Source organism: Paroedura picta, chromosome 1 (genome assembly GCF_049243985.1).
Source record: "Paroedura picta isolate Pp20150507F chromosome 1, Ppicta_v3.0, whole genome shotgun sequence".
Taxonomy (NCBI): Eukaryota; Metazoa; Chordata; class Lepidosauria; order Squamata; family Gekkonidae; genus Paroedura; species Paroedura picta.
Window position 1 is genome coordinate 162,887,284 of NC_135369.1, and position 24,291 is coordinate 162,911,574.

A 24,291-nucleotide genomic window follows, 5' to 3' on the forward strand; every position below is an offset into this window, starting at 1 on the left:
TTAAGTTTACACATATAGGATTTTAACAGGAAATTAAGCTTCTAGAAAATGTTTGCCCATTGGAATACTTTCCCCCCTTTCTTTCCATACAACAGTATCCCTGAATCTCCCTTCTTAGGATTTCACACAGACACAAAACCTGCAGAGCTTCTCAACCTCAGGGCCAGGAAGTCTCTCAGAATTACTACTGATCTACATGGACCATGTATCAGCTTCAGAGGAGAGACTCTAGGTATACTCTGCTGCACTTCCTCCATAAACTCTGTTCTTTCCATTTAGGAATTTTCCTAACCAGAGTTGGCAACTCTTACAGGCACCCACCCTTCTCTCATGCACTTACACACCCAGAATGCTCTTGACTGTTGCTTCCAATGAGGAGGGCTCAGGTAAACCCAGAAGATAATGGCCAGGCATGGTCTCCAGGGTGATTTTAATTTCTCCATATATCCTGTGCACATACCATCTGCTTCAAGGACTCTTCCTGCCCATATATGCAATGTCTGCACATTCAAAATGAAGTTGAATAGGGGAAACTGGTTTGGGCAGGAAACCCCCTTTAACCTCCCGAGGCCATGCATATTGGTCGTTTTCCATTTCGATGCCAATCCCTGATGGCCATGTGGACATGATGGAGCCAAAATACATGGAAGTTATATCTGAAATCAGCTACCCTTATTTGAGAGGATCAGCGTAAATCTGCTCTTAATGGGGGAACTTTGATGCCAATGCTATAAATGCAGCACAGTGGACAACTGTGGTAATTTTTTTAAAATGTAGCTAGTTTCCAGAGCCATATCACCAACCGCAATGCGGGACCTGAAGTCTCCAGACTACAGAAATCAGTTTCCTTGGAGGAAATGGCAGCTTCGGCGGGAGAAACAGAAGTCTTAGAGCGGCATTACAATTCTTCTCAGCTCCCTCCCTCAAACTCCAACCTACCCAGGAACTGCCCCCACATTTTTAGGACTTTCCCAAACTACATGATCCAGAGCTTCATGGAGCTGCTTAAGCATTGCCACAGCCCTAGTAAGAACAAGCAATTAAATCCATGCTTGCTGGGCCCTTGCAAGAAGTCTCTACATGGCATCTATAGTGGCCAGAAAGAGAAAGTGAGAGAGATCTTATAATGTTTGGATATTAGTGAAGGAGAAGGAGAAGGAGAAGGAGAAGAAGAAGGAGAAGGAGGAGAAGGAGAAGGAGAAGGAGAAGGAGGAGAAGAAGGAGAAGAAGGAGAAGAAGAAGAAGAAGAAGAAGAAGAAGTTCTTATATGCTGCATTTCTCTACCCCAGTGGTTCTCAACCTGGGGGTTGGGACACCTTCGGGGGTTGAATGACCCTTTCACAGGGGTCGTGGCAGAGCAAGCAGCTTAGCCGGGGGGGGGGGGGGTGCCATCCACACAACAGCCTTGTGAGGTAGATTGAGATAGAGTGTTTGTCTGCTGGGGCAGCAGAAAAGAGTGAGATCGGCATGGTGGGACAAGAGGCAGAACTGAACTGAGAAACCCCGGGGGAAAAAACAATTTATATATAATCATGAACAATTCCCACCATTGGTCAGTTTCGGTTTAATTTCTGTGAAAGAACACTTGCATAATTTTATGGTTGGTGATCACCATAACATGAGATACTGTATTAAAGGGTTGTGGCATTAGGAAGGTTGAGAACCACTGCTCTACCTGAAGGAGTCTCAAAGTGGCTTACATTCGCCTTCCCACAACAGACACCCTGTTAGATAGGTGAGGCTGAGCGAGCCCTGATATTACTGCTCAGTCAGAAAAGCTTTATCAGTGCTGTGGCAAGCCCAAGATAACCCAGTTACTTCCTTTTTTAAACAAATGACACACCCCAAAGTTTGCAGAACTTTCCCTTGTATATCCCTAGCCCCACTGTGTGGATTTTTTGTGGAACGTTCTGGGACCTTTTTCAGAAATAAAGAACTGATCACTATTCATCATATTGCCTGAAGCAGAGTGTGAGAGATGTTGAATTCTAAATAAGCAAACTCTTTGAATTAAAGTTTCTTTATTAGAAATGCAAACATTTACATTGAAGGCATAGTCAGAACTGACTCACAAAGTATAGGGGCTTTAGGGGGCTCCCCCTCTCCTGGGAACTTGAACCAGGCACAGTTCAAAAGAAGTTATAATCTTTAAACCGCTCCTGCAGAGTGGATTAAATAAAAGGGTAAGGGCTGTTTGGGAGGAGTTAGGGCGGGCCCTGTCCGGGATAAAAACTCAATCAGGAACCGGGATGCTCAGGGGTGTGGGGGGGTCGCTGCCTTCTCCCGGCCCCAGGAGACCAGCCCGCGGCCGGGAGAACGCCCCAGGTCACGTCCCACTCGCCTCTGTGGCCCATACCCCCGGGAACCCTTCGCCCTGCAAAGGCTTCCCTGGGGACTGGGCCCTAGTGCCCATTTTATTCTGCAATAAAATGGGCTTTATTTCTAGTATGGGGATAATAGTACAGGCATTGAGGGACGAGAAGATGTGGGGACTACAGAGACCAAATAGAGAGCAATAAGGGAGATGAGGTGAGGAATGTTTAGGGAGTTTGGTATGCATAAAACACAACAGCAGGAAATCAACCTTGGGGTGTCAAACAAAAGCATCTGGGCTACGGCATACAGGTCAGGCGAGATGGACACACTAAATCACAGCAGAAATATAATCATGGCAGAAATACATGGGGGTTTCAGATTCAGAGGAACTACTGATTAAGGAGAGAGGAATGTGACATGTCCTGCTGGGTAGATTGCTGGTGTACAAAGAACCTCACCGATCCTTTTTCAGATTTTTCAGGCTAAGAAATAAGATATTGTTCTGTGTTACATGCCTTCATTATCAACCAGAATATCTGTCTGATGCTATATTAGAGCAGAAAACTGCAATCAGGCATGTAACTTTACTTTAACATAACCCTTTACAAACAAATCTTTCTGATCTCACTTCTCTGTTTCCAAAAATAAAATGTTTTGGAGCCTCATTGTGGAAACTAATCATTCTCAGATAAAACCAGCAATCACAGTTGCTTTAATCAGTTAGATACAGAGAGGGGCTTCACAGTGGCCAAGAAGAAAAACCATAGTCAGTGATAAAATCTGTTAAACAAGATTAAAGCTTTGGGGAGGATGGACGGAGGGCGCTCTCACAACTTTAAGGCGAACCATAAAAGACTGAGAACTGACGCACATCCTTTAGTTGAACTGGCTTTGCCATTAACCATGTTGCCTTAAAATAAAGTAACCAATGGGTTGAAAAGGACTCTCACATGCACCAAATGTCTCTGACAACAGGGTGAAGTAAGTTAAATAAATATAGCCCCCAAATGGAGGTTGCTTTAAAATACGTCTGCACGAAACAGGCCTGCACAGCTTGTGACCTATTAGTCATCTTTGCGGGCACTCAATGGGCTTATGACTGTGTAGGGTAGGGATTACTATGTTGGACAGAAGCAGGGAGACCCAGACTGGGTTACTAGCCCAGCACGAACTACTCATTGGGAGATTGGGCATGTGTGTATGGCAAAACAGCACTGTGTTACACTTTGCCATCACTTCTGTCTGTATAACTGAGAATGAGATCACATTGTAGGATGATTGAGGATGTCTCTGAAACTCTATGGTAAAAACCAGAGCTAGGGGAAATTCCTAGAGAGGTAGTGAAGTCACTTTTTGGTACACAGTTGATTTTATGGTGTTGTGCAATGGAACAATGGCGTCCCTCCCCTGTAACAGCAAGCAGATAGCCACTTAAGCATCGGTTAACCCGGTGCTAAACCGGAACTAACCCGGCGCTGGTCAAAGAAGATTGTCGTTGTATCCATATGAAAAGGGAAAGTCTATATCTTCTTAGTCCCACCCATAGCATTATTTTCCCTGCTGCAATTGCCTATGAGGTTTACCCTGAAAATATTCCTCCCTTCTCAGATTGCAAATTACGAACCTCACAACTTATTCATGAGTAAACATTCCCAGGGCAGAGGCTTTTCCTAGCTGTCCTGGGTCCCAGAATACTGGTAGCGGGCAGATTCTGGGGCCCCCACATCCCCCCCTGCAGAAGGCATACAGAGGCTGTGCCAGAAGGCAGCTTGTTCCACCCTCACCCCTCATGTCCTCTGAGTTGAAAGAGGCCAGGAAAGAGGTAACTTACTGGCAGCCAAGCATGCTCTGAGGCTGGCTCCTCTTCTACCCAATGAACTTCTGAAACTGGAGGAAACTGGAGACAGAGCGCTGGCCAATTATTACACTTTCCTGGCTGTGAGCTTCCTTCTGAACAGCAAGGGTGGGCCATTCCTGGCTAAGACCAATGACTTACTCATGAATAAACCTTCCCAGGGTAAAGGCTTTTCCTGGTCACTCTGGATCCAAGGGGACCAGCAGGGGGCCATTTCTGGGCCTCCTGCAGCCCCCCCTTCAGAAGGCACGCAGAGGTTGCCCTAGGAGTCAGGTTACCCTCCCCCAATGTCCTCTGAGTTGAAGGAGGCCAAGAGACCAGGGCAATTTACTGGCAGCAGAGCATGCTCTGAGGCTGCCTCCCACCCAGCAAACTTGTGAAACTGGCAGAAAGCTGGAGGTGGAGAGCTGATTTCTTATTAGCCCTTCCTGGCTGAGGGCTCTCTCCTGATTGGGGCTGAACTACCAGTTCAGGCCATTCCTAGCTGAAGGCCATCTTTTAATGGGTGAATAGTTCCAGGGGAGGGGCAATTAGGTAGAGACTGTGTCACCTGCATGCAATTTGAGCTGATTGGTCCTCATCGGCGAGTAAAATTTGAGCTGATTGGCCCTTGTTGGCAGAATGCAATTTGAACTTATTGGCTCTTGGCAGAGTGCATTTTGAACTGATTGGCTCTCGTTGGTAGAGTGCTCTTTTTCTATTGGTGGCACACACCCAGGGAGGGCCAATCAGGTAGGGAGTAAGTGATCAGTTTTGATTTTACATGTTTTACTGACTGATGGTGGAGTTACCAGAGACAATAGTTACTGGTCTGGGGACAATCTTTATAGCAGCTATCATGAAGCTATTGTGGAATTTGTTAGCCTTACATATTGCTCTACCACCTACAGATGAACAGTTTGTTGGGACATTTTAATTGGATCTTGAAAATGTTACTCAGGAAATTGGATCATGACTGGCTGCTCCAATGAGATTTCTTTTTGGAACATTCCTGTTTGCTGTGCAAGAAATCTTTTAGGCATCAATAGGGTTTAGCCCTTTTGAATTGCTAATGTATATGGCTTATGCCTGAAGACACTAGTAAAAAGGCAACAGGTGACCCCCAATCAGCAGGGCCCCTTAACTTCCACTGCCTTTGTACAGCAACATAGAGTTGGTCAAAGAAGGAAGGTCAGCAGCACCTTGCTGCTATGCAATTGGGCCAGAAGTCTCCATATGATCAGTCAGGCCTTGCTGGGGTAAGAAACCCTGGCAGGGGCCCTTTATAATAGCCCGAGCCATGCCCCCCCCCCACCCATGTACAATGTACAGAGCGGGCCTTGGCCCCAGGATTGTCAAAGGCTTTGTGTGAATCAACTTAGTTTTAGAGTTTCGTTCAGAGTGAACCTTGGTTAGCAGTAACTATAACAAAGATAGTTGCCGACCCACTGGCATTGCATTATTCAAGGTTGACAAGCAAATGTCTGATGAGGCTCAAACAGTCACTAAAAATGTCCTACGTGCCATGACAGAAGCAAAAATAATGAACTGGGAGGGGTGGGTCCTAGTGAAGAAACAAATATAGAAAAATATAGACGCACTGAGAAACCAATATGGCAATAAAATATCCAAAATGGACTTATATAGTCTTCTCTCTTCAGTAATTCTTTATTCCTAGTATTTCACACAAGTCCCGACGCGTTTCGCCTGAATTCTCCAGTCTGGAGCTCCAGTCTGGAGTGTCATAAGCTAAGTTTAGCTATTGTTAGCATGACCTTATACTCTATCAAGAGATTCCTTCATAAGTTGAAGTTGGTCCTTAAATATAAAAAACGTCTCTTGAAAAAGCTGTAAGGCGAAATGTGTCAGGACTTGTGTGAACTTATAAGAATAAAGAATTACTGAAGAGAGAAGACTCTATATTAAGTCCAATTTGGATATTTTATTGCTATATTAGTTTCCCAGTGCGTCTATATTTTTCTATGTGCCATGATAGCTGCACAGTATCAATGTAGTATACTCTTTAATTGCAGGGAGAATTTTTCAAGATGGATAATTTAAATTTTACTGAAACAAATTCATTTCACAGGGCAGCAGGAACTCTTTTCCAAACAGGAGGATATGCATTGTGGTTAAATGACATGTTCTCCTTTTCCGTTTCGAGTTCAGACTGCATACCCCTAGGGCAGGGTAGCCATCTGGAAGCACAGTAGCAACTGTCTCAAAGTTTCATAAGTCTCTAGATTTCATAAGTATATCAAGATACAAAAACTTTGCCTGTGATACAATCATTATGGTTATGAAATATTGTCTGAAGATAAGTTCTTTTTTCACTTTCCATCTTCAATATTTCCATTTAGAATGTATATATAAGATGAAAAAATAATCTTCAAGAATTTTCATATAAAATGTAAGAAAATTTGTTATAATCTTTAAGAATTTTCATATAAAGATCTAAGATATCTCTAATAAATATTCTTGGGATATTTTAAAAATATAAATGTGGTAGCTGCAAGATGATGGAAACAAGAAGATATTCCAAAAATCACAGATTGGATCGAAAGACTAGGAGATCTGCAAAATGGCAAAACTCACCAGCTCAATCAACAACAGACCTGCAGAAGAATTCGAGGAATATTGGGGCTATTTTACACGATATCTAGCTGGATTGTTAAATTGGTATAGCAAAGCAACCTTAACACTTTTGTAATCTGTATAACTTCTCTTAATTTTTCCTGTTCTTTATCTTTTTTGTAAACTTAATAAATTCTGGTGTAAACCAGAGGTCTAACAAAATAAAAGTAATACTACATGAAAAGATTTAAATATTATTAGAAATAGAAGGATAAAAGAATGGCAACCATGGCAAAAGGTCAAGAGAAAAATAGAAGGAAATGAAGAAGACCAAAGAAATGAAGAATTGATGGATAAATTATAGAAAATACTGGTGAATGAAATCTAACAATATGAGGATAGAACTCAGAAGACGATTTAAAATATTCAGATGGACATCCAGAATATTCAGAAAAATATTCAAGACTCAGAAGAAAATTCAGAGTATCCAGAGGGACATTCAGGAATCTGAGGAAAGAACACAAAAGAACATTCAAGAAGCATTGCAAGGGTCATCAGCTGGACTGTTAAAGCACAATTACAAGGCCAACATAACAAATGTTTAAGTATTAAAAAGAAGCAAAAAGAAAATGATATACATTTAGAAAGACAAGATTCTTGAATTGAGAAAAGCAGAACAAGGATTTGAAATCTTGGAGAGTCAGTTTGGTATAGTGGCTAGGAGCGCTGACTTCTAATCTGGTGAACCGTGTTTCATTCCCTGCTTCTCCCGCACATGCAGCCAGCTGGGTGGCCTTAGGCTCTCCACAGGACTGATGAAGCTGTTCTGACCGAGCAGTGATATCAGGGCTCTCTCAGCCTCACCCACCTCACAGGGTGTCTGTTGTGGGGAGAGGAAAGGGAAGGCGACTGTAAGCCGCTTTGAGACTCCTTTGGGTAGAGAAAAGCGGCATATAAGAACCAACTCTTCTTCTTCATAGAGATCTAATAATTTCCATTTTAGAGGCATACCAGAAGATTTTGGCAGACCAAGTTTAGAAGAGAGATTTTGGAAATTACTTCCAAGATTAAGATACAAGGGGAATTTCCCAATATTGATGAGGTATCTAGAGCTAATTCAATATTTACATTTACGAATAAGCTACCAAGAAATATATTGTTTCACTTCACTCATCAGAAGCAAAGAGGACCCCTGTTCAAAGTAGCAGAAAATGAAGTGTAGATTTTTCAGAATTTACCAACCAGTATGCTAAGAAAAAGGATCAGACAATAAATCAGACATCTTATCAGAGATGGAAAATATACAAGAAAAAAAAATGTTTAAAGCATTTTGAACATATAAATCTGGAAGATATTTGGCATACAGTCTCAGGAAGGAGAAAACAAAAGAGTAATAAAATGTATTAAGAATCAAATCACACACACACAAAGATCAAATCACACACACAGAAAAAGAAATACAAAAACAATTTGCCAATGCTCTTTCAGGACTTTATAAAAGGAAGTCGGTTTCAGAAAATGGAATCAGAGCATATTTAAAAGATATCCTAATTCCACAGGTTACACTAGAACAAGGACATTTTTAAAAATCAAACAATAATTCAGGACATTTCCCAGGCAATAAAAAATATGAAAAAGAACAAAGATACCTGTGAAATATTAAAGGGAACTTTAATGCAATACTCTGTGATTTCTACACAAGAATATTTCTTGGCTCAAGATGGCAAAAGGCAGCCACACGTATGAATGAAGCTTCTTATTTCTCTATAGCAGAAAAGAACTCATTTGAGGCAGGACATTTGCTTGGAAAAACGTCTGTTCACCAAGCCATAGCCACACTTCACTCCTACTGTTGCTGATTATGAAGACTACGGAAAAGTAATGTGAAGTTACATGGAGGTTTTATCTGTTCAGACCCACTCACACAAACAAATCATCATTTGGTGATGATGAACATAATGTGTGCAACAACAGCCAAGAGCCCTTAAGTTCCCTAACCTACACATCATAATTAAATATCCACACTATTACGTACAATTTAGAAATCACAGCATTCAAAAAATGGGCATTGTCTGCACAGCTCAACGATCAGAAGACATTCCTTTCCTTAGGTTTCCAAGCTCAGCTCCGATAGAACCCAATATTAGTAATAAATAACATGAGCAAGATATAAACGTTAACTGGAATCTACGGAAAGCTTAGAAGCATCCTGTCTGCCAGTGTTCTGTTTTTAAAGACGCTCCTCGCCATAACTATCCTGCTGAATACCCCTTCCCACATGGACCATTTTTGCTTAAGCTATTCTGTGATCCTCTCTTGATGGACATAAACATCACATCCCAACAAACTGCCATCACATTTTAAATGTAACGCTAAGCGTTCAAAGGCCTAATCGGCACTGTCTTTAGGAAACATGACCTTAACAAACAACGCTTACATTAAAAAGTGAACTACAGAATAACTTTTGTTATCAGGAATCAAGAATAACCGTGACCATGACTGCACCTTAAAAGTGATGGAACAATGTATGGTTAAGTGAGGTTTCCCACAGGCATGGGGGAAGATGTCTTCAGTTAGGACTGTACCCAGCACATCCTCTCCCCCTATTCCAAGACACTCTGTGACTTACTCTCTATCTACTCTCCCACCCCTATATCCTCTAGTGTAGCGGTCCCCAACCTTTCTGTGGTCAGGGACCGCCTCCGGGTTGAGGGGTGAGCTGACGGCCCATGCGCCACGTGGCAGCTGCGCATAAACACGCATGCGCAGTTGCCGTGCATGCGCGTTTTCCGCACCAGGGGCGCTAACGTGCATGCGCGGCAACTGAGCATGCGCGTTTTCTCCACCAGGGGGCGCAAACCCGCCTGTGCGGCAACTGCGCATGCTTGTTTGTGTCGCCGGAGTGCTGGTGGCCGCGCCCGCCTCTTCCCCTCCTTCTTGCAGCGAGAAGCTAGCTGAGCCTGGCGAGCTTCTCGCTGTGGGGTGGAGGAGGCAGGCGCGGCTGCCGGCAGCCCAGGGGTTGACGACCCCCGCTCTAGTGGTTGCCATGTTTACTAGTGCAATGCCAAAAATGACTGCAAGAAATATGTTAATGTATACCAAGAAGATTCACACTGAGAATGAAACATGCATACTGAATACTTTTCCAAATCATCCACATTTTATTTTTGAAAAAGAAATATTAAACATCTGGGGTTCATTGTTATAAAAATTTTCTTCCCTCTTGACTTGCATGTTGCTAGATGATCACTGCAAGGCTGACACGAGGATGCCAAGGGAAACTGTACATTTCATAAATACCAAGAACTAGGTCAGAGTTAACCAACGCGGTCACAGATGAAGTCATGAATTCGCAATCCCACAGGGCGGTTATATCACAGCAGCCCTGCATCCGTACTATTCACAAAGTGGCTAGTTATTACAACATTTATGCTAGTGCCCTACTTTACAAAATCAAAATGATTTTTCTTCTTCTTCTCCCCCTTGAACATCTGTGATACAGACAGGGACCACAACAAAATCTCCATAGAAGATAAATGCAGAGAGGGGGAGATGATTCCTGAAGTGGCGATGCAGAGCCAGTTCTAAACAACAATTGGTGCCTTGACCCTACAAAGACCTTCACTCAAGAATTCAGAAAGGGCAAGATAGTTAATGAGAAGCAGATTTACACTTAAAACACATCACTGTAGATTTCTTCCCACCTTCTTAAATGGCTTGCAGTTCTTACTTCGCATTGTCGACAGCCACCTTGAGTTTTCTTCAATTACTTTGATTACTGTACAGTCACCAGTGAAGGGTTTTTCTCACTGCTGTTTGCAGCAGTTCTTTTATGAGACAGGTCCTCTGGATTTCCTCTTCAATCTTCTTTAACCTTTCACTTCTAGCTTTCAAATGAGTTTCTCCTCTTGCATGTCAATAATTGTGCTACGACACTGACGCTGCCATCCTAAGCAGAGACGACATCCACCTTGACCCAAATCCACGTAGTTCACAAAGCTAGAACGTTGTAGCTCTGCTTAGGATGACGCTGTAAGGACCGCACTACATTGAGGCCTAGTGACAAGGCACAAACCTCATACACTCTACCGAACAGCTGAGGAGGCGCTCATGCTTTTCCACCTGCAGAAGCAGCAGGTTTACAACAGGAACGGATGTAACCAGATACAGGTAGATGACCCCCGAAACTCATCCCTCCTGTTCAAAAACAGTGATGGATTGGGGTTTCATGTTAAACAGGGAGAAAATGGTTAGAAAGGGATTTTGTATTCACCTACAGCAGGGGTGGCCAAACTGTGGCACTCCAGATGTCTATGGACTACGATTCCCAAATCATAGTCCATGGACATCTGGAGAGCCACAGACTGGCCACCCTTGACCTAGAGGCTGCCACATTGACTAGTGCAATGCCGAAAATGACTGCAGGAAATATGTCCACTGTGGACACGAAGAGGGGCAGTCTCATATGTGACACATCTGCAAAAACAAGACAGAGCATTAGCCCAGTGCCAATGATCGTCAGCACTGAAGTAGTTTTTTCTTTTATTCAATTACACTGAGACCCGTACATATCTGCATCATTAAGCACATCTCCGTTTCAGAACAGACCATAAATGTACTGGGGGAGCTTGACCACGTGCATCCAAATCTCTTGCTGGAGCAAGGCCTTGCTTATTGAGATCTCTGACAGCCAGAGTTCTGGTTCTGTGTGCTGCCCCCCTAATTGGTTGACTTCCGAATATTACATAGGCCTACATGAAAAATTAAAGCAGTTTTATCCTGTAAAATTTGGAAAGACCTGGCAGATCCAAGTCGTCCAGCTCTTCCAAAAACAATGCACTGATGTTCACATTTCATTGGAAAAGAGGATACAGTACCGTTTGCATAGGAAGTTTTGCGTAAGAATCTCACGCAAGGTTATATGGCAATCACTCACTGCTCCTCAACAAACACCTCTGCTGCTCAAATGTGTTTGTTTGCCCACTGGCACGCTATTTATAGTCCACCTCAGTCAAAACAGGATTTGACAAGATGTTGCTTTTCCTGTATATTCAGGCAAAAGGGAACCAATCTCTTGAAGCTCCACAAGTTAAAGAGCCGAATGGTCCTGTCAGTGGAAGGGCCGTCCTCTTCCTCGTTGACTTTTGAGATGACTCGCTGAACGCCTCAGTTTCCTCCTCTCCTGATGATGATGCTTTTCTGCTTCCTGCTGTTTTTGCTGTTGCTCTGACTGAAAAAGTGGCACAAAAACACCCAAATGTTAGCTCGAGATTTCCTTTACAAACCCTATTGACATAAAAGAGAGCTATCACAAGCTCCATTTGATTCTAGACAAAGTGAGAGAACAAAGTATTAAACAGATAAAAATGGTTCTCCAGTAACTTCTATTGTTATGAGATGTGTTTTAATCCGAGATGTAATGAAAGATACCTAGAACACACCATTCAGCTTATTTTCTGGAATTAGTCTAAGTACAAGCTCAATTAAAGCACACATTCTTTACAACTTTCTATCTTTCCCTGTGGTCTTGGGCTTGGATTCTGTGGAAATTTACTACAGGTACTAGGATTTCCACCAGCCGAATGTAACTCCCCCTCACCAAAATGTTTCCTCCAATACTCTTTCTGTGGGATGGAGAATCTCCAGGGTCTGTTTGACAAGATCCAACTCTTCATCTCCTGCCGACTTGCAGTGTACAGTTCTCAGTGGGGGTCTTGCGGAAAACCAATGAACTATTATTATTATGAACTTTACAAACACTTGTATTTAATGTCTTACTGATGTCATTGCTGATGTCAACAGCACTCCAGTGAAAACATGTTCTATTACCTCATCACTTCTGTTACAGATTAGCACGGTCAAGGATCATGCCTACCCACACAGAGGATGTTTTTGTGACATGTGAATATTTATTCCTCCTCCACGATTGCTTACAACTGTAAAAGCCAGTTTGGTGTAGTGGTTAGGAGTGCGGACTTCTAATCTGGCATGCTGGGTTTGATTCTGCACTCCCCCACATGCAGCCAGCTGGGTGCCCTTGGGCTCGCCATGGCACTGATAAAACTGTTCTGACCAAGCAGTGATATCAGGGCTCTCTCAGCCTCACCCACCCCACAGGGTGTCTGTTGTGGGGAGAGGAATGGGAAGGTGACTGTAAGCCGCTTTGAGCCTCCTTCGGGTAGGGAAAAGCAACATATAAGAATCAACTCTTCTTCTTCTTCTTCCTCTTCTTCTAAAATAACTCATACAAGGGATATGTTGTGTAGTCCTGCATAAACCATAATAAAAGAGCCATGGGGATGCTTTTAAACTTGAAGACATTGCAAGGAACTAGATTTACAGAGAACAATGGGTCAAACCCAAGAGTTCTCTTCTGCTAAACAGGGACTTTCTTCTGCAAACGAAGGAGAAAGGACTCCCACTCAGCAGATGAAATTACTGGATTCCACCCACTCAAATCCTTGCATGTGTGTGGATGCTTTGTGACCTAGCAGGAATCATTGGCTCTAACCCCAGATACATATGTTGGATAAATATTTCAAACTAACTTAGTTTTAACGAAACAATATTTTTATTCCAGTCACAGTTTTGCAAAGCTGACTTGCATTATCCTGCAGCAAAGCCCAAAGCCCGGTTTCCTCAACCAGGGCTGCGTGAAACCCTGGGGTTTCTGGATGGCCCTGGAAGGGTTTCCTGAATGGGTGGGAGTTAATTAATTTTGAATTTATTTTTAAAATTTGTTAAACATTTATCGGGTGATAGGACCAAATATGATCAAGTTGACCTGCCCTCTCCCTCAAATGTCTAGTGATGGGTCTGGAGGGGTGGGAAGGGGAGGGGCCACAGCTATGCTTCCCAGCTGCTATCTCTTTTGAGTCTACCTGACTGGATTTGTGGGAAGATAAACCTGGGTGTGGAGGAGAGAGCTTTATACGCCACCCTGAAGGACAAGATTTTAGGATACATTTCCAGTTGCTACAGGAAGAAGGTGGATAAGTCCTTGTGCCCACAAAACATTTGCCTGGATCTAATCCTTATATTCTGCTACTTTAAACAAAAGCTGACAAAGAGATACAGAATTTTGCTTTTTGAGAACCTCAGCTCACTTAAAAAAAAGTTCTTACAGTTCAGAAAGCTGACTTTAAAGTTATTTGGTAAAACTGTACAAAACAGGCTAAATAAACTTTTCCAGCTGCCAGAATGGATATCCACTACCTTACACAGAAAATGACGCAAAGGGAGGAAAAGAGAATACACAGAGAACTATTCTGCTCCATAGCTAGAAGCAGCAAAATAAATTTTGCAAATCACAAGGATATACATATTAACTCTGCAGAGACAGTCTAACTCAGAGGCAATGATCAAAAATAAGAACCCAGGAAAAACATTGTACTGGCAGGAGATTCATTTAGCATCACCAATGCATAGTTAATAGCATTACCTACTTGATGAAATGTTTCTGCTTACCTTTTTCAATTTAAAGGTGGCCTGTTTGCTTCCAACAATGGCATCATGTACACTTAGTGCGCCAACTCTCTCTTCAAGCTGCAAGCGGTCACCAAGGGTCTTTCTGCAGAGGATACAGGTGGGGAAATGCCAACTTTATTAATTTTCTTCAATCCACATTATCACAGGTTCCTGCCCAAAACCACAACAAACTACCTGCGGCCATTCCAAATATAGAGATGGTTGATGGGTTTAGGGTGAAAGAGCCGGACTAGGATATGGGAGACCCAGGTGCCCATCCCCGTTCTGCCATGGAAGCTTGCTGGGTGAGCATGGGCCAGTCACATATTCTCAGTCTACCCTGCCTCACAGGGTTGTTGTGAAGATAAAATGTGGGAGAAGAGAACAAAGTATGCTTCTTTGGGGCCCCAGTGTGGAGAAAATCAGAGTATAAATATATGAAGTGATTACAAATAGTAGCATTTATCCATCTTTCTATGTATGGAATGTTCCCCTCCATTTTTGCTGGTCCTTCCAACCCTCTAAATATCATTCTTGGGAGTCACATGATCCATATGGTGAAACAACTTTTTCATGTTGGTGAAAGAGGACAAAGGGATGAAGCTGACACCTGTTAGCAGAACATTGCTTGCAGAAGAGGTGGTGTGGTTTCACCCCTTTGTTACTCTCACCCATGTAGCAACTCTTCCATGTGGATATCAAGACCCCTGGGACGCAGCCTGCAACCTCTAGGAACAATTGGGGGACGGGGGGGGGGGGGGCGGCATGCCGGCATCACTTCTGGTAAAACCCAAAAGTGACATTATTAGATGCTAAGGTAAAACCATAGAGTTTTAAAATATATCACTTCCAGTTTTTACCCCACCCCCATTTCTCCTGCTGGAATCTGAGACACAATGACGTAGGATGCTGTGAGGTCTCCCACTATAGTATCGTTACTGTAGCGGTAATTTCTGGCATAAATTTGTGCCAAAAGCAATTTCAACACAGAATTTCACACATAATTAAGAGCTAAGTAGCTGGGTCTATGCAAGCAGTCAGTCCCAAATCCTGCATAATTTTAAATGCCACTGCCAGAAAATTTCACTTACAGGATACAGAAGAAAGAAATGGGAGTTAAACAAATGCACGTTCATTCATGGGTGACCTACTTGGGGAATAATTATCCTGTAAGATATAGTTTCAGTGTAACCGTAGCTCTCAAGCAATTCATTTTTCTACTAAGAGTGCAAAATCATATTTAAAAAAAAATTATTCTGGTTTGTGAACAATCCCCTTATAAGCATTTAAGGAAAGAGTCTCTAAATTTCACATTAGATTTAATAGGATTTTCCTTTAAAATACTTATGTTTCAATACTTCTCAAGCTAGCATATTTTAGTGGTTAAAGAGTCAAGCAAGGACTTAGAACAGCCTTGCTTAACCTTTTTACCATTGAGAAAGCCCCGAAACATTCTGGGGTCGAGAAACCCCAGATGTGGTGCAATAATGCAGAATATAGTTAGGAGCATAGCTGTGTACATGCCCAGCTGAGGCCCCTCCCCTCCCTTCTACCTCCCGGCCCATCGCTGGCTATTCTTAGTAGGAGGTGAATGGGTTGACATGACCGTATATCATCATATCACCCAATATATGTTTAACAAATTTTAAAAATTAATTAAAAATTAATTAACTCCCACCCCGTCGGGAAACCCTTCCAGAGCCACCAAGAAACCCCAGGGTTTCACAAAACCCTGGTTTAAAAAGCTTGATCTAGATGATCCAGGTTCAAATTCCCCTCCCCACGTCATAACAACCCACTGGGTGTGCTTGGGCTCATCAGCCTCTCTCAGCCTGCCCTACCTCATAGGGTTGTTGTTGTAAGGACAAATGGAGGAGCCACAATAACACTGTAGCAACAATCAGCCCAATTAGGGAGATGGGCAGAATTTCTAACAACTCAGTCGAGCAGAAATCTTGGCAAGTCCAGCCTAACTTTGAAGAAAACTGAAGTGGCTGAAGTTTTTATTTTATTTTATTGATGAGGCTGACCTCAAGCCAGCACCCATGTTAACTTTTTGCAGCGACAAAACTCTGGGGAAAAAAATAGAGAAGATGACAAAAGAAACAAAATCATGAAGGGTTATAACTCCCTTAATGAGCGACAAACACCAACCACTCAAGAGTTAAGACTAAAGATACCAGTGCCTTCAAAATTCAGCTTCGAGCAAGAGTGAGTCAGGAGCATAACAAAGGAACACCCAGTTTTATGCAAGAGCTATAATAAAACTTTTTGCTCCAAACGCCGTCATAAAAAACTGCCTAGCAATTTAATGGACCAGGGAGACATTCGGCAGTTAACATGTGTTAGCTGCAGGAAGTTACTCTTACATCTGCAACGGCAAAAAGAAGAAGATAAGCAGGCCCCAGATGGCACACCACACTCCGTGCAACGTGCGTGAGGGGTAGGAAGCTTTTGTTTTCTTTTGCTGAAGGCTTCTTTCAAAAAGCTGGCACAGTCAAGTGTTTTACCTTTGATTTCAATAAGGGAGAAAACTTGTGTTTGAAAAAGAGTGAAGTTAACACTCCCATTACGAACAAAGCCCTTCCCTTTGGCTTGATTGTGGGTCCACTTCTTTTGAATTCTATTTAAGGTTGTGGGATCTACCAGTGTGGAACTCTATAAAGGTGCAAAGAACAGCCACTGGAATGGAAAAATCAGCTAAAGAGTGTTCTGCAGGTGCACAGACTTCTCAGAGTCTCGGCCAGGGCCACTATTTTGACCAAATAAAAGCACCATGCTGCTGGCCTCTTTATTGCACCAGACAGCCAAGGACAGTGCACCAGGCACTGTCTATCAGTTGTAGAGTCAATCATAAACCCCAATCATGACTATCAGGGTTCCCTAGTTTGTAGCACAGTGGTCAAGAAAATGCCCGATCTTTGATCTCACAGCATGTTCTCAACAGTTCCTCCCCTGTCTAAGAAAATACTATTAACAAACTAGAAATATTTTATATCTGTTTTTTTCAACCAGGGTTTTATGAAACGTTGGGGTTTGTTGGCAGCCTTGGAAGGATTTCCGGAATAGGTGGGAGTTAATTCATTTTTCATATATTTTTAAAATTTGTTAAACATTTACTGGGCGATATGAACTCATATGATCACGTCAACCTGCCCCCACCTCCCAAAATGGCCAATGATGGGCATGGAGGGGGTGGGAAGCAGAGGGGCCCCAGGTGGGCATGTTAACAACTATGTTTTCCAACTATATTCTGTTCAATCATGCCACTTCTGGGGTTTCTTGAAGGCTGAAGAATGTTTCAGGGGGTTTTCAGTGGCAAAAAAGTTGAGGAGGGCTGTTTTAGATGCTTTTGCAGAAAGAACAGCCCATGACCAATGAGAAATATTGCACCTTTCTAGGTGCACTTGCTGGCAGGGGCTCATGGGAACTGTAGTCCATGAACATCTGGAGGACCACAGGTTGATTACCCCTGCTCTATGAGATTACCTGAAACCCTGGACAGGAGCCAATTAGTCAGACAACATATATACACCTGGCTGGGGAGACCCCAGTACAAATCAGCACTCTGCCCTGGGACCTTACTGGGCACTTCTGGGCCAGTGTCTCTCTGCCTAATATCCTCACAGGGTTGTTGGATATGGGGAGGTTAATGTAGGCTGATGTGAACTTCATGCAGGAAGAGTGTGAAAAAAATGTAGTAAATACAACCGGCATTCTGCCTTCAGCTATACTCAGCTAAACACTTTTTAGGAATATTTCCAGGCAGGGCATGTTCATGAACTGGGAGAGGCCAAAACGGGATGGAAAAATGAGTAACCTCCAAACACACTGATTTGAAACAGTCTCAGCCACGATCAGTCTTAAGAATTCTTTGAGCTCTGACTGACAAAAAAAGCTCTGTTTACTCTGATTGGCAGAGGAGTTTAAAGGCAATTCTCATGCCACATGTTTTGGCCCTGCTAGAGCCGAATTAGAGAGCTGGATTAGGATCTAGGAAACCCAGGTTCAAATCCCCACTCCGCCTTGAAAGGTGGCTGACCTTGGGCCGGTTACTCACTCTCAGCCTAGCCTACATTACAGGATTATCGGGTCCTGTGAGAAGACGGGTGAACAGAGAATGATGCTGTGAGCCATGTTTGGCCCATATTGTACAGAAAAGCAGGATACAAACATCTTTTATAGACTCCGCCTGTAGAAAAAAACCTGTTCCGGAAGCTGACTGAACAACCATCACGTAGAATCAGCACCGTTGTCACATTCAAGGAAAAATTCACGCAGCCAAGTGACCCAAAGAGATATAACTCATCTTACTTCATTAACTTTTGCCTTTGAGCTGTGTCCTTGAAACTTCTGAATTCTTCCCCGGCTTTAATCTCAAAAAACTGAGGCTTCAAGACGGTTTGCCGATCCTCCTTCAACCTTTCCTGCCTTTTTACTTTTTCCTCTTGGCGGAGAAGTCTGCGCTGTTTCCTGACCTCTTCAACCCAGCCTTTTTCATCATCTGAAGTCTCAGAACTTTCTGCATCACTTGGTTTTCCTTCTGGTTCTTCCTCTTCTTCCTGAAGACAGAAATAGACATTTTTAAGGACCATTAACCTTCTTTTAAAAGGGAGAAATATTTAACAAATTCGAGTACGTGACTCTCTACAGATGCACAATTTGGAGATGACTCTGTTTCTTACAGATACTTAACATAAGGGGGAAGGGAAACAAAGACGGATTACATCTGTACCATATTACATTGGTACAAGTCATAGAACCTACAACAATAGATGGAATATATCAAGGCTAAACGTGAGTTGGAGGCAAAGGTACCCTTCTTTGAGTGGAAAGCATAAAGAGTTAGCCGTGATTTCTGTGGCATTCGTAGTCACACCGCAGCCCGCAGAGAGGTATGGAGGATACGGGGAAGGTTACCAAACTAGCTATTGCTCTGGACTGGAACAGGCAGTGAAGAGTAGAGATATTTGTTTATTTTTTTTACAGAGAAAGAAGAATATGGAAAGGATAGATGGCGAGAGGGGAGGGACAGAAAGACCATCGAGAGAGGGGCTATCTGAGAGAGCTGTACAGAAAACCTGAACTTCTTTCCTTGGCAGGAAATGGACTGAGGAGTAGAAAACAGCAGAAATCTAAGTCCTGCCTCTTTGACTAAATGGTGGGAACAGGGTTTCTAGTTGGGTGGTAATGGTGGATGTCCTCCTGGGGATGATCCCTGACCCACATTCCATGGAGTGACAGTGAAGAAAATGGGGGGGCGGTTGAACAGCAATGGAAGTTCATTTCCTGTTTCAGAACAGGAACTGATATGACATTCTGGGAATTTCAGAAATCTATATGGTAAAACAGCAAAGAGGAAGTGACTTTCAAGAAGTCTCTATACCCCAAAGCCCCTTCCCGACAATCCTAGTCTTTATAGTGGACATATTTTGTAACTGAAACAATTGAGTAAGCCTACCGGTGCAGGGGGAAACAACAGTTTCTGGATCATAAATTTCTACAAGACTAAAACAAAGAATCAGGTGACCCCACTAACTCAAACACCGCCTCTTTTTCCAACCCAAAATGAAGTGTTACAAGTGGTGTGCCAATTTCCCTTATATGCAGTTTAATCAGACTCATAAACTGTCTAAGACTCAATCTGTCTCCCTGTTGGAAAAGTGCCCTCCATATGCCCTCAACCCCTGGCCGGTCTGTGCCTTCAAATGATTCAAGCACAAGGAACCTTTTCAGGCAGAGAGTTGAGAATATAAAGGAGGAATGTGCAGGCCTCCCATGCTGCTAACAATCAATTTGCACTCCTGCACCACTACTACTACTACTACTACTATTTTGATTTATTATCCACCACTCACAAATGGCTTGTGGCGAGTTACAACAGTCTGAATAAAATCCCAGTAAACCCCCAGACATAAAAACATAATACAGATCTAACTAATCACAATAACAAAAAAAGGAGATAGAACTAAAAAAAACTAACTCAAATCATTATCATTCCCCCCCATAAGAATCTCATATAGGGGGTGGGGGGTGGGAAGAGGGGCGCAGATGGAACCCGCCAGCTGCCATTCACATTGCTCTATCATGGAAGGGGGGGGGTCATACAGGTCTTCCTTACCGCACCAATCTCAACCATAGACCTGGTGGAAGAGCTCCGTTTTACAGTCCCTGCAGAACGCTGAAAGCTTCTGCAGGGCCTGCAGTTCCTCTGGGAGCTTGTTCCACCAGGTAGGGGCCAAGACTGAGAAGGCCCTGGCCCTGGTCGAGGCCAGGCGCATTTCCCTCGGGCTGGGAATGACCAATAAATTAGTGCCCGCAGAGCAGAAGGCAGGCAGGAGAAGACAACAGGGCTCTACTGAGCTTTCATGGGATTTCCAGCACACAGGTGTGATGTGAGCAGGCAGTGCTCATACCATTTGAAAGCGTTATTAGAGATTGGAAGACAACCCTAAAAATGCCGCTGATTTACCTCTCTTAAGGTTTCTTGCTGCTCCAGCATCTTCAGCTTCTTCTTTCTTTTCTCACTTATTTTAGAAACCAGCGGATTGAGCAGCCGGAACTCTTCACTCCTCTCATCCACCTGGAAATCTGGGTTCTCAAACATGACTTTGAAGCGATCATCAGTAAGAATGTTGGGTGTTTTCTAGGGGAGAAACAACACAGAAAGTTGAGAGCCAGTTATGAAGCTCACGACAGTCCCAGAAACCCACAAGACAGCATGGGTTGACAACACAAGGCCCGTTATACGAGGCAGCATTGAAGAAAGCCTCTGTTCTTCTGACCATTACGCCATCCCCTTTCATGCTCACACAGTGCATTTCATTAGCTCCAAAAGCATCCAGAGAACGTCTTATTAGGGGATAAGTCTTCAGGTTCTGGATCCGTCACCAGAAGGTGCTGATGGTCACAGATCTTTTCGCTTTCCCCAAGAAGCATTCTGATCCCAGAACAGTTTACTAGCAAGGTCATGATATCTGCAAGGGGGATAGCCACGTGGATGGGGAGGGCTGCAGTGGGAGAGGGGGAGGACAAAGCCACCTTTCCTGCCTCTTCTGTCATTAGAGCTCCACTGAAAGAAGAGAGTGACCTCATCCACTTCCCTCTCCGCATCCATGCATCTATTAATCCATCCAGCCCATGAAATGGCTCCCTTGGGGGGGTGGGAGAGGAAAATAGGGAAAATAGATTCTTGTGCAGAATCTAACCCATGCTGGTTATTGCAACAACTGAAGTTGCCAAAACAGCCATCACCAGCTGATGGGTCACTGCACAAAGCAAGTAATCGGCTGGACGGAAAAGTTGGAATGCAGAACTGCATCCATGCATCGAATTTCAGATTACCTGCCGTGGAACCTATATTAGGTGTAACTCCTGAAGACAAAGCGCAACAGATACCTACTAAAACACTGGATGGCAAAATGTGTGACCAGGGATGACTCACCAACAACATCAACCTAAATACTTCTGCTGGAGAAGGGCTGGAAAAATTCTGGAGGGCTACGTATTTCAAAGGGATGTCTAGGAACACGAAATCCTTTTTCCAGTCTCTATTAAGATTTGACAGTTATTAAGACGGATCGGCAACTGAACGACGTTATGGAAAAAGGAGCTGCCCTTCAAAAGATGTCCAGATTTCACTATGGTTGTTTATGAAGTTATGGTTACAATGGGGAGTTATGACTGCACAGTGTTGAGAGTCGGTCCACCAGATGAAGAATCCAGAGACGTACCCCAGTTATTGGCTTTCCCTTACCAGCAGCCCAGTCCACACCTAGCTGCTTTGCAAATTTCTCAGTTTAGACAGCTCTTTCGTGGGACACTGATTCCAGCGTGTAACATTTTAAATGCATAGGAACCAAGGTGTCTGCAAATAACCTCCGTTCCTAGAAGTGATTTTAATTTTTTCCATTCTTCCAACAATTCCACCCCCCCCAAAAGCCACAGCTGAGACAAAAAATTCTCCAAAATACAGAAGACGCCAAATCCTTCTCCTAATTTTCATGCAAGAGAAGCTTATGCAAAAGTGTGTGTAGGGGGGAGCTGCCTTTCTACAGTATGGGAACTCAAGGTGGGTATTAGGTAACCAAGAGTAAGGGTAAGAAAATTATTTCACAACATGAATTCGACATGCAAGTGTCTTCTACAGACATACCTTTATGAATCTCATGGTAAATATTTGAAAGTGAAGTGGGATGTCGAAACAATGGCAGGGAGCATAACTACCCAGGACACAGGGGCAGATGTCATTGATAGCCTGTACCAATTCTTTAGGAGTGTCATCAAATGTCATTGGGTAGATGCTGGTAGATGGTGCCATTGGAGGTAGGCACTATGCATAAGCAGCCCACTACACTGTGAGAAGGACTGGAGCACACAGGAAATGGCCTCATATCCAGGCTATCATGGTCATTACTGTCTACTCCCGGTTTTCTCAACCAGGGTTTCGTGAAACCTGGGATTTCTTCACGGCTCAGGAAAGGTTGCCTGAGTGGATGGGAGTTAATTAATTTTAAATATATTTTAAGGTGGGAAGGGCTGAGGCCCCAGGTGGGTGTGTCCACAGCTATGCTTCCCAAACATATTCTGCACAATATTGTGCCCCTTCTGGGGGTTTTCGAAGCCTGGAGAATGTTTCAGGGGTGTCTCAACAGTAAAAAAATTAAGAAAGGCTGGTCTATGATTGGCTCTCCAACTCTTTCCCATCACCTGCCTGTTCCTTTATCTGGAGATTTTGGGGATTGAATTTGGGATCTTCTGTGTGCCAAACAAATGCTCAGGATTGAGCTCTCCTGAATCTATCCAATTTCCCACTCTGAGCAGGGAAGTAATGCGGGCGACAGAACTGGGGTGGGGGTGGGGAGGAATCTGAAAGAGCATACTGTGAACCCTGCAACAAGAGAAGCAACATCCTCTTTTAAAATGAGTTATTTAAATCAATGTGATTTTGCTAGATAAGGAGAGGTTTAATAAATGTTCCCTTTTTTATTAGTTGGAGAAAATGTCATTCATCAGTGGCTGTCGGAGGAAAAAAATCATTTGACAGCTGCATTTTTTTATTAGATGGGGAAAAAATGTCATTTGTCAGCTCCAGTTGGAAAAGTACTAGCACCTGGGAATCAAACTGGCCCAAGAACTTGTTTGTGCAGCTGCCCAGAAAGGAAAATTCTGTGGGATGGACATGGTTGGGCTAAAAATATGCAGACAGAATAATGCCGAAGAATACTGCTCCCTCCCCCCCCCCCTTTGTGGTCCTGTCGGGCAAAACAATCCAAAACTGGATTTATAATTGATTTAACTTTTGAATGGAGATAAAATAGAAGGCCCAACTTCAATCCCAAGGCAGCTGAGGACAGCGTGCCCACGGGATAAAGCAACTCAGACTTTCCCATTAAACTTCCCATTAAGCTTCACTCTTTGCGCTCCATCACAATCCGCGTTTGACTCATGCCAGAAGCCACCAAACAATCTCGGCTAGCCTGTGCCCCCCCAAAAGCGTGAAACACAGCGATCCCCAACTCTAACACACTTTGTGACGCTGATTCAATTTGCTCAAAACTTTTCTACCTAGTCTCATCTCCTCCCATTCGAACGCCCTATAGAATAACGGAAGTATAGTAAAGCTATCCGAAGGATGATGGATATGCTCTGGTGAAAGAAGGCCAATGAGTTTTTGGTAGGCTTGTTTTGGGAGGAAACATAGTTACCGGCTATTTCTGCCGAAACGCCATTCGATCCAATAATGATTCTACCAGGGCAGTGGAAAGATGGGCTCAGTCTTAAACAGTGGTTCTCAACCTTCCTAATGCCGCGACCCTTTAATACAGTTCCTCATGTTGTGACCCCCAACCATAAAATTATGCGAGTGTTCTTTCACAGAAATTAAACCGAAACTGACCAATGGCGTGAAGATCCATTGTTCATGATTGTATATAATTTTTTTTCCGGGCTTTCTCAGTTCAGTTGTGCCTCTTGTCCCACCATGCCAATCTTGTGGCAACAGTGGCAGCCCCCCCCCCCCACCGCCCGGCCAAGCTGCTCACTCTGCAGCAACCCCTGCAAAGGGGTCATTCGACCCCCAAAGTGGTCCCGACCCCCAG

At 43.5% G+C, this 24,291-nt stretch overlaps 1 protein-coding gene across 1 annotated transcript in view; it reads right to left on the reverse strand.

The window, feature by feature from the left end:
• Positions 1 to 9,862: 9,862 nt before the first annotated feature.
• Positions 9,863 to 24,291, reverse strand: part of NOL10 (nucleolar protein 10) — a 51,237-nt gene continuing 36,808 nt past the window's right edge. The window contains exons 18-21 of the mRNA XM_077310677.1: positions 20,664 to 20,837; positions 18,506 to 18,753; positions 14,192 to 14,294; positions 9,863 to 11,954 (exon numbers count right to left, since the gene is read on the reverse strand). Of these exons, the coding sequence (XP_077166792.1) occupies positions 11,835 to 11,954; positions 14,192 to 14,294; positions 18,506 to 18,753; positions 20,664 to 20,837 (645 nt within the window). The 3' untranslated portion in view covers positions 9,863 to 11,834. The remainder of the gene's footprint in view (positions 11,955 to 14,191; positions 14,295 to 18,505; positions 18,754 to 20,663; positions 20,838 to 24,291) is intronic.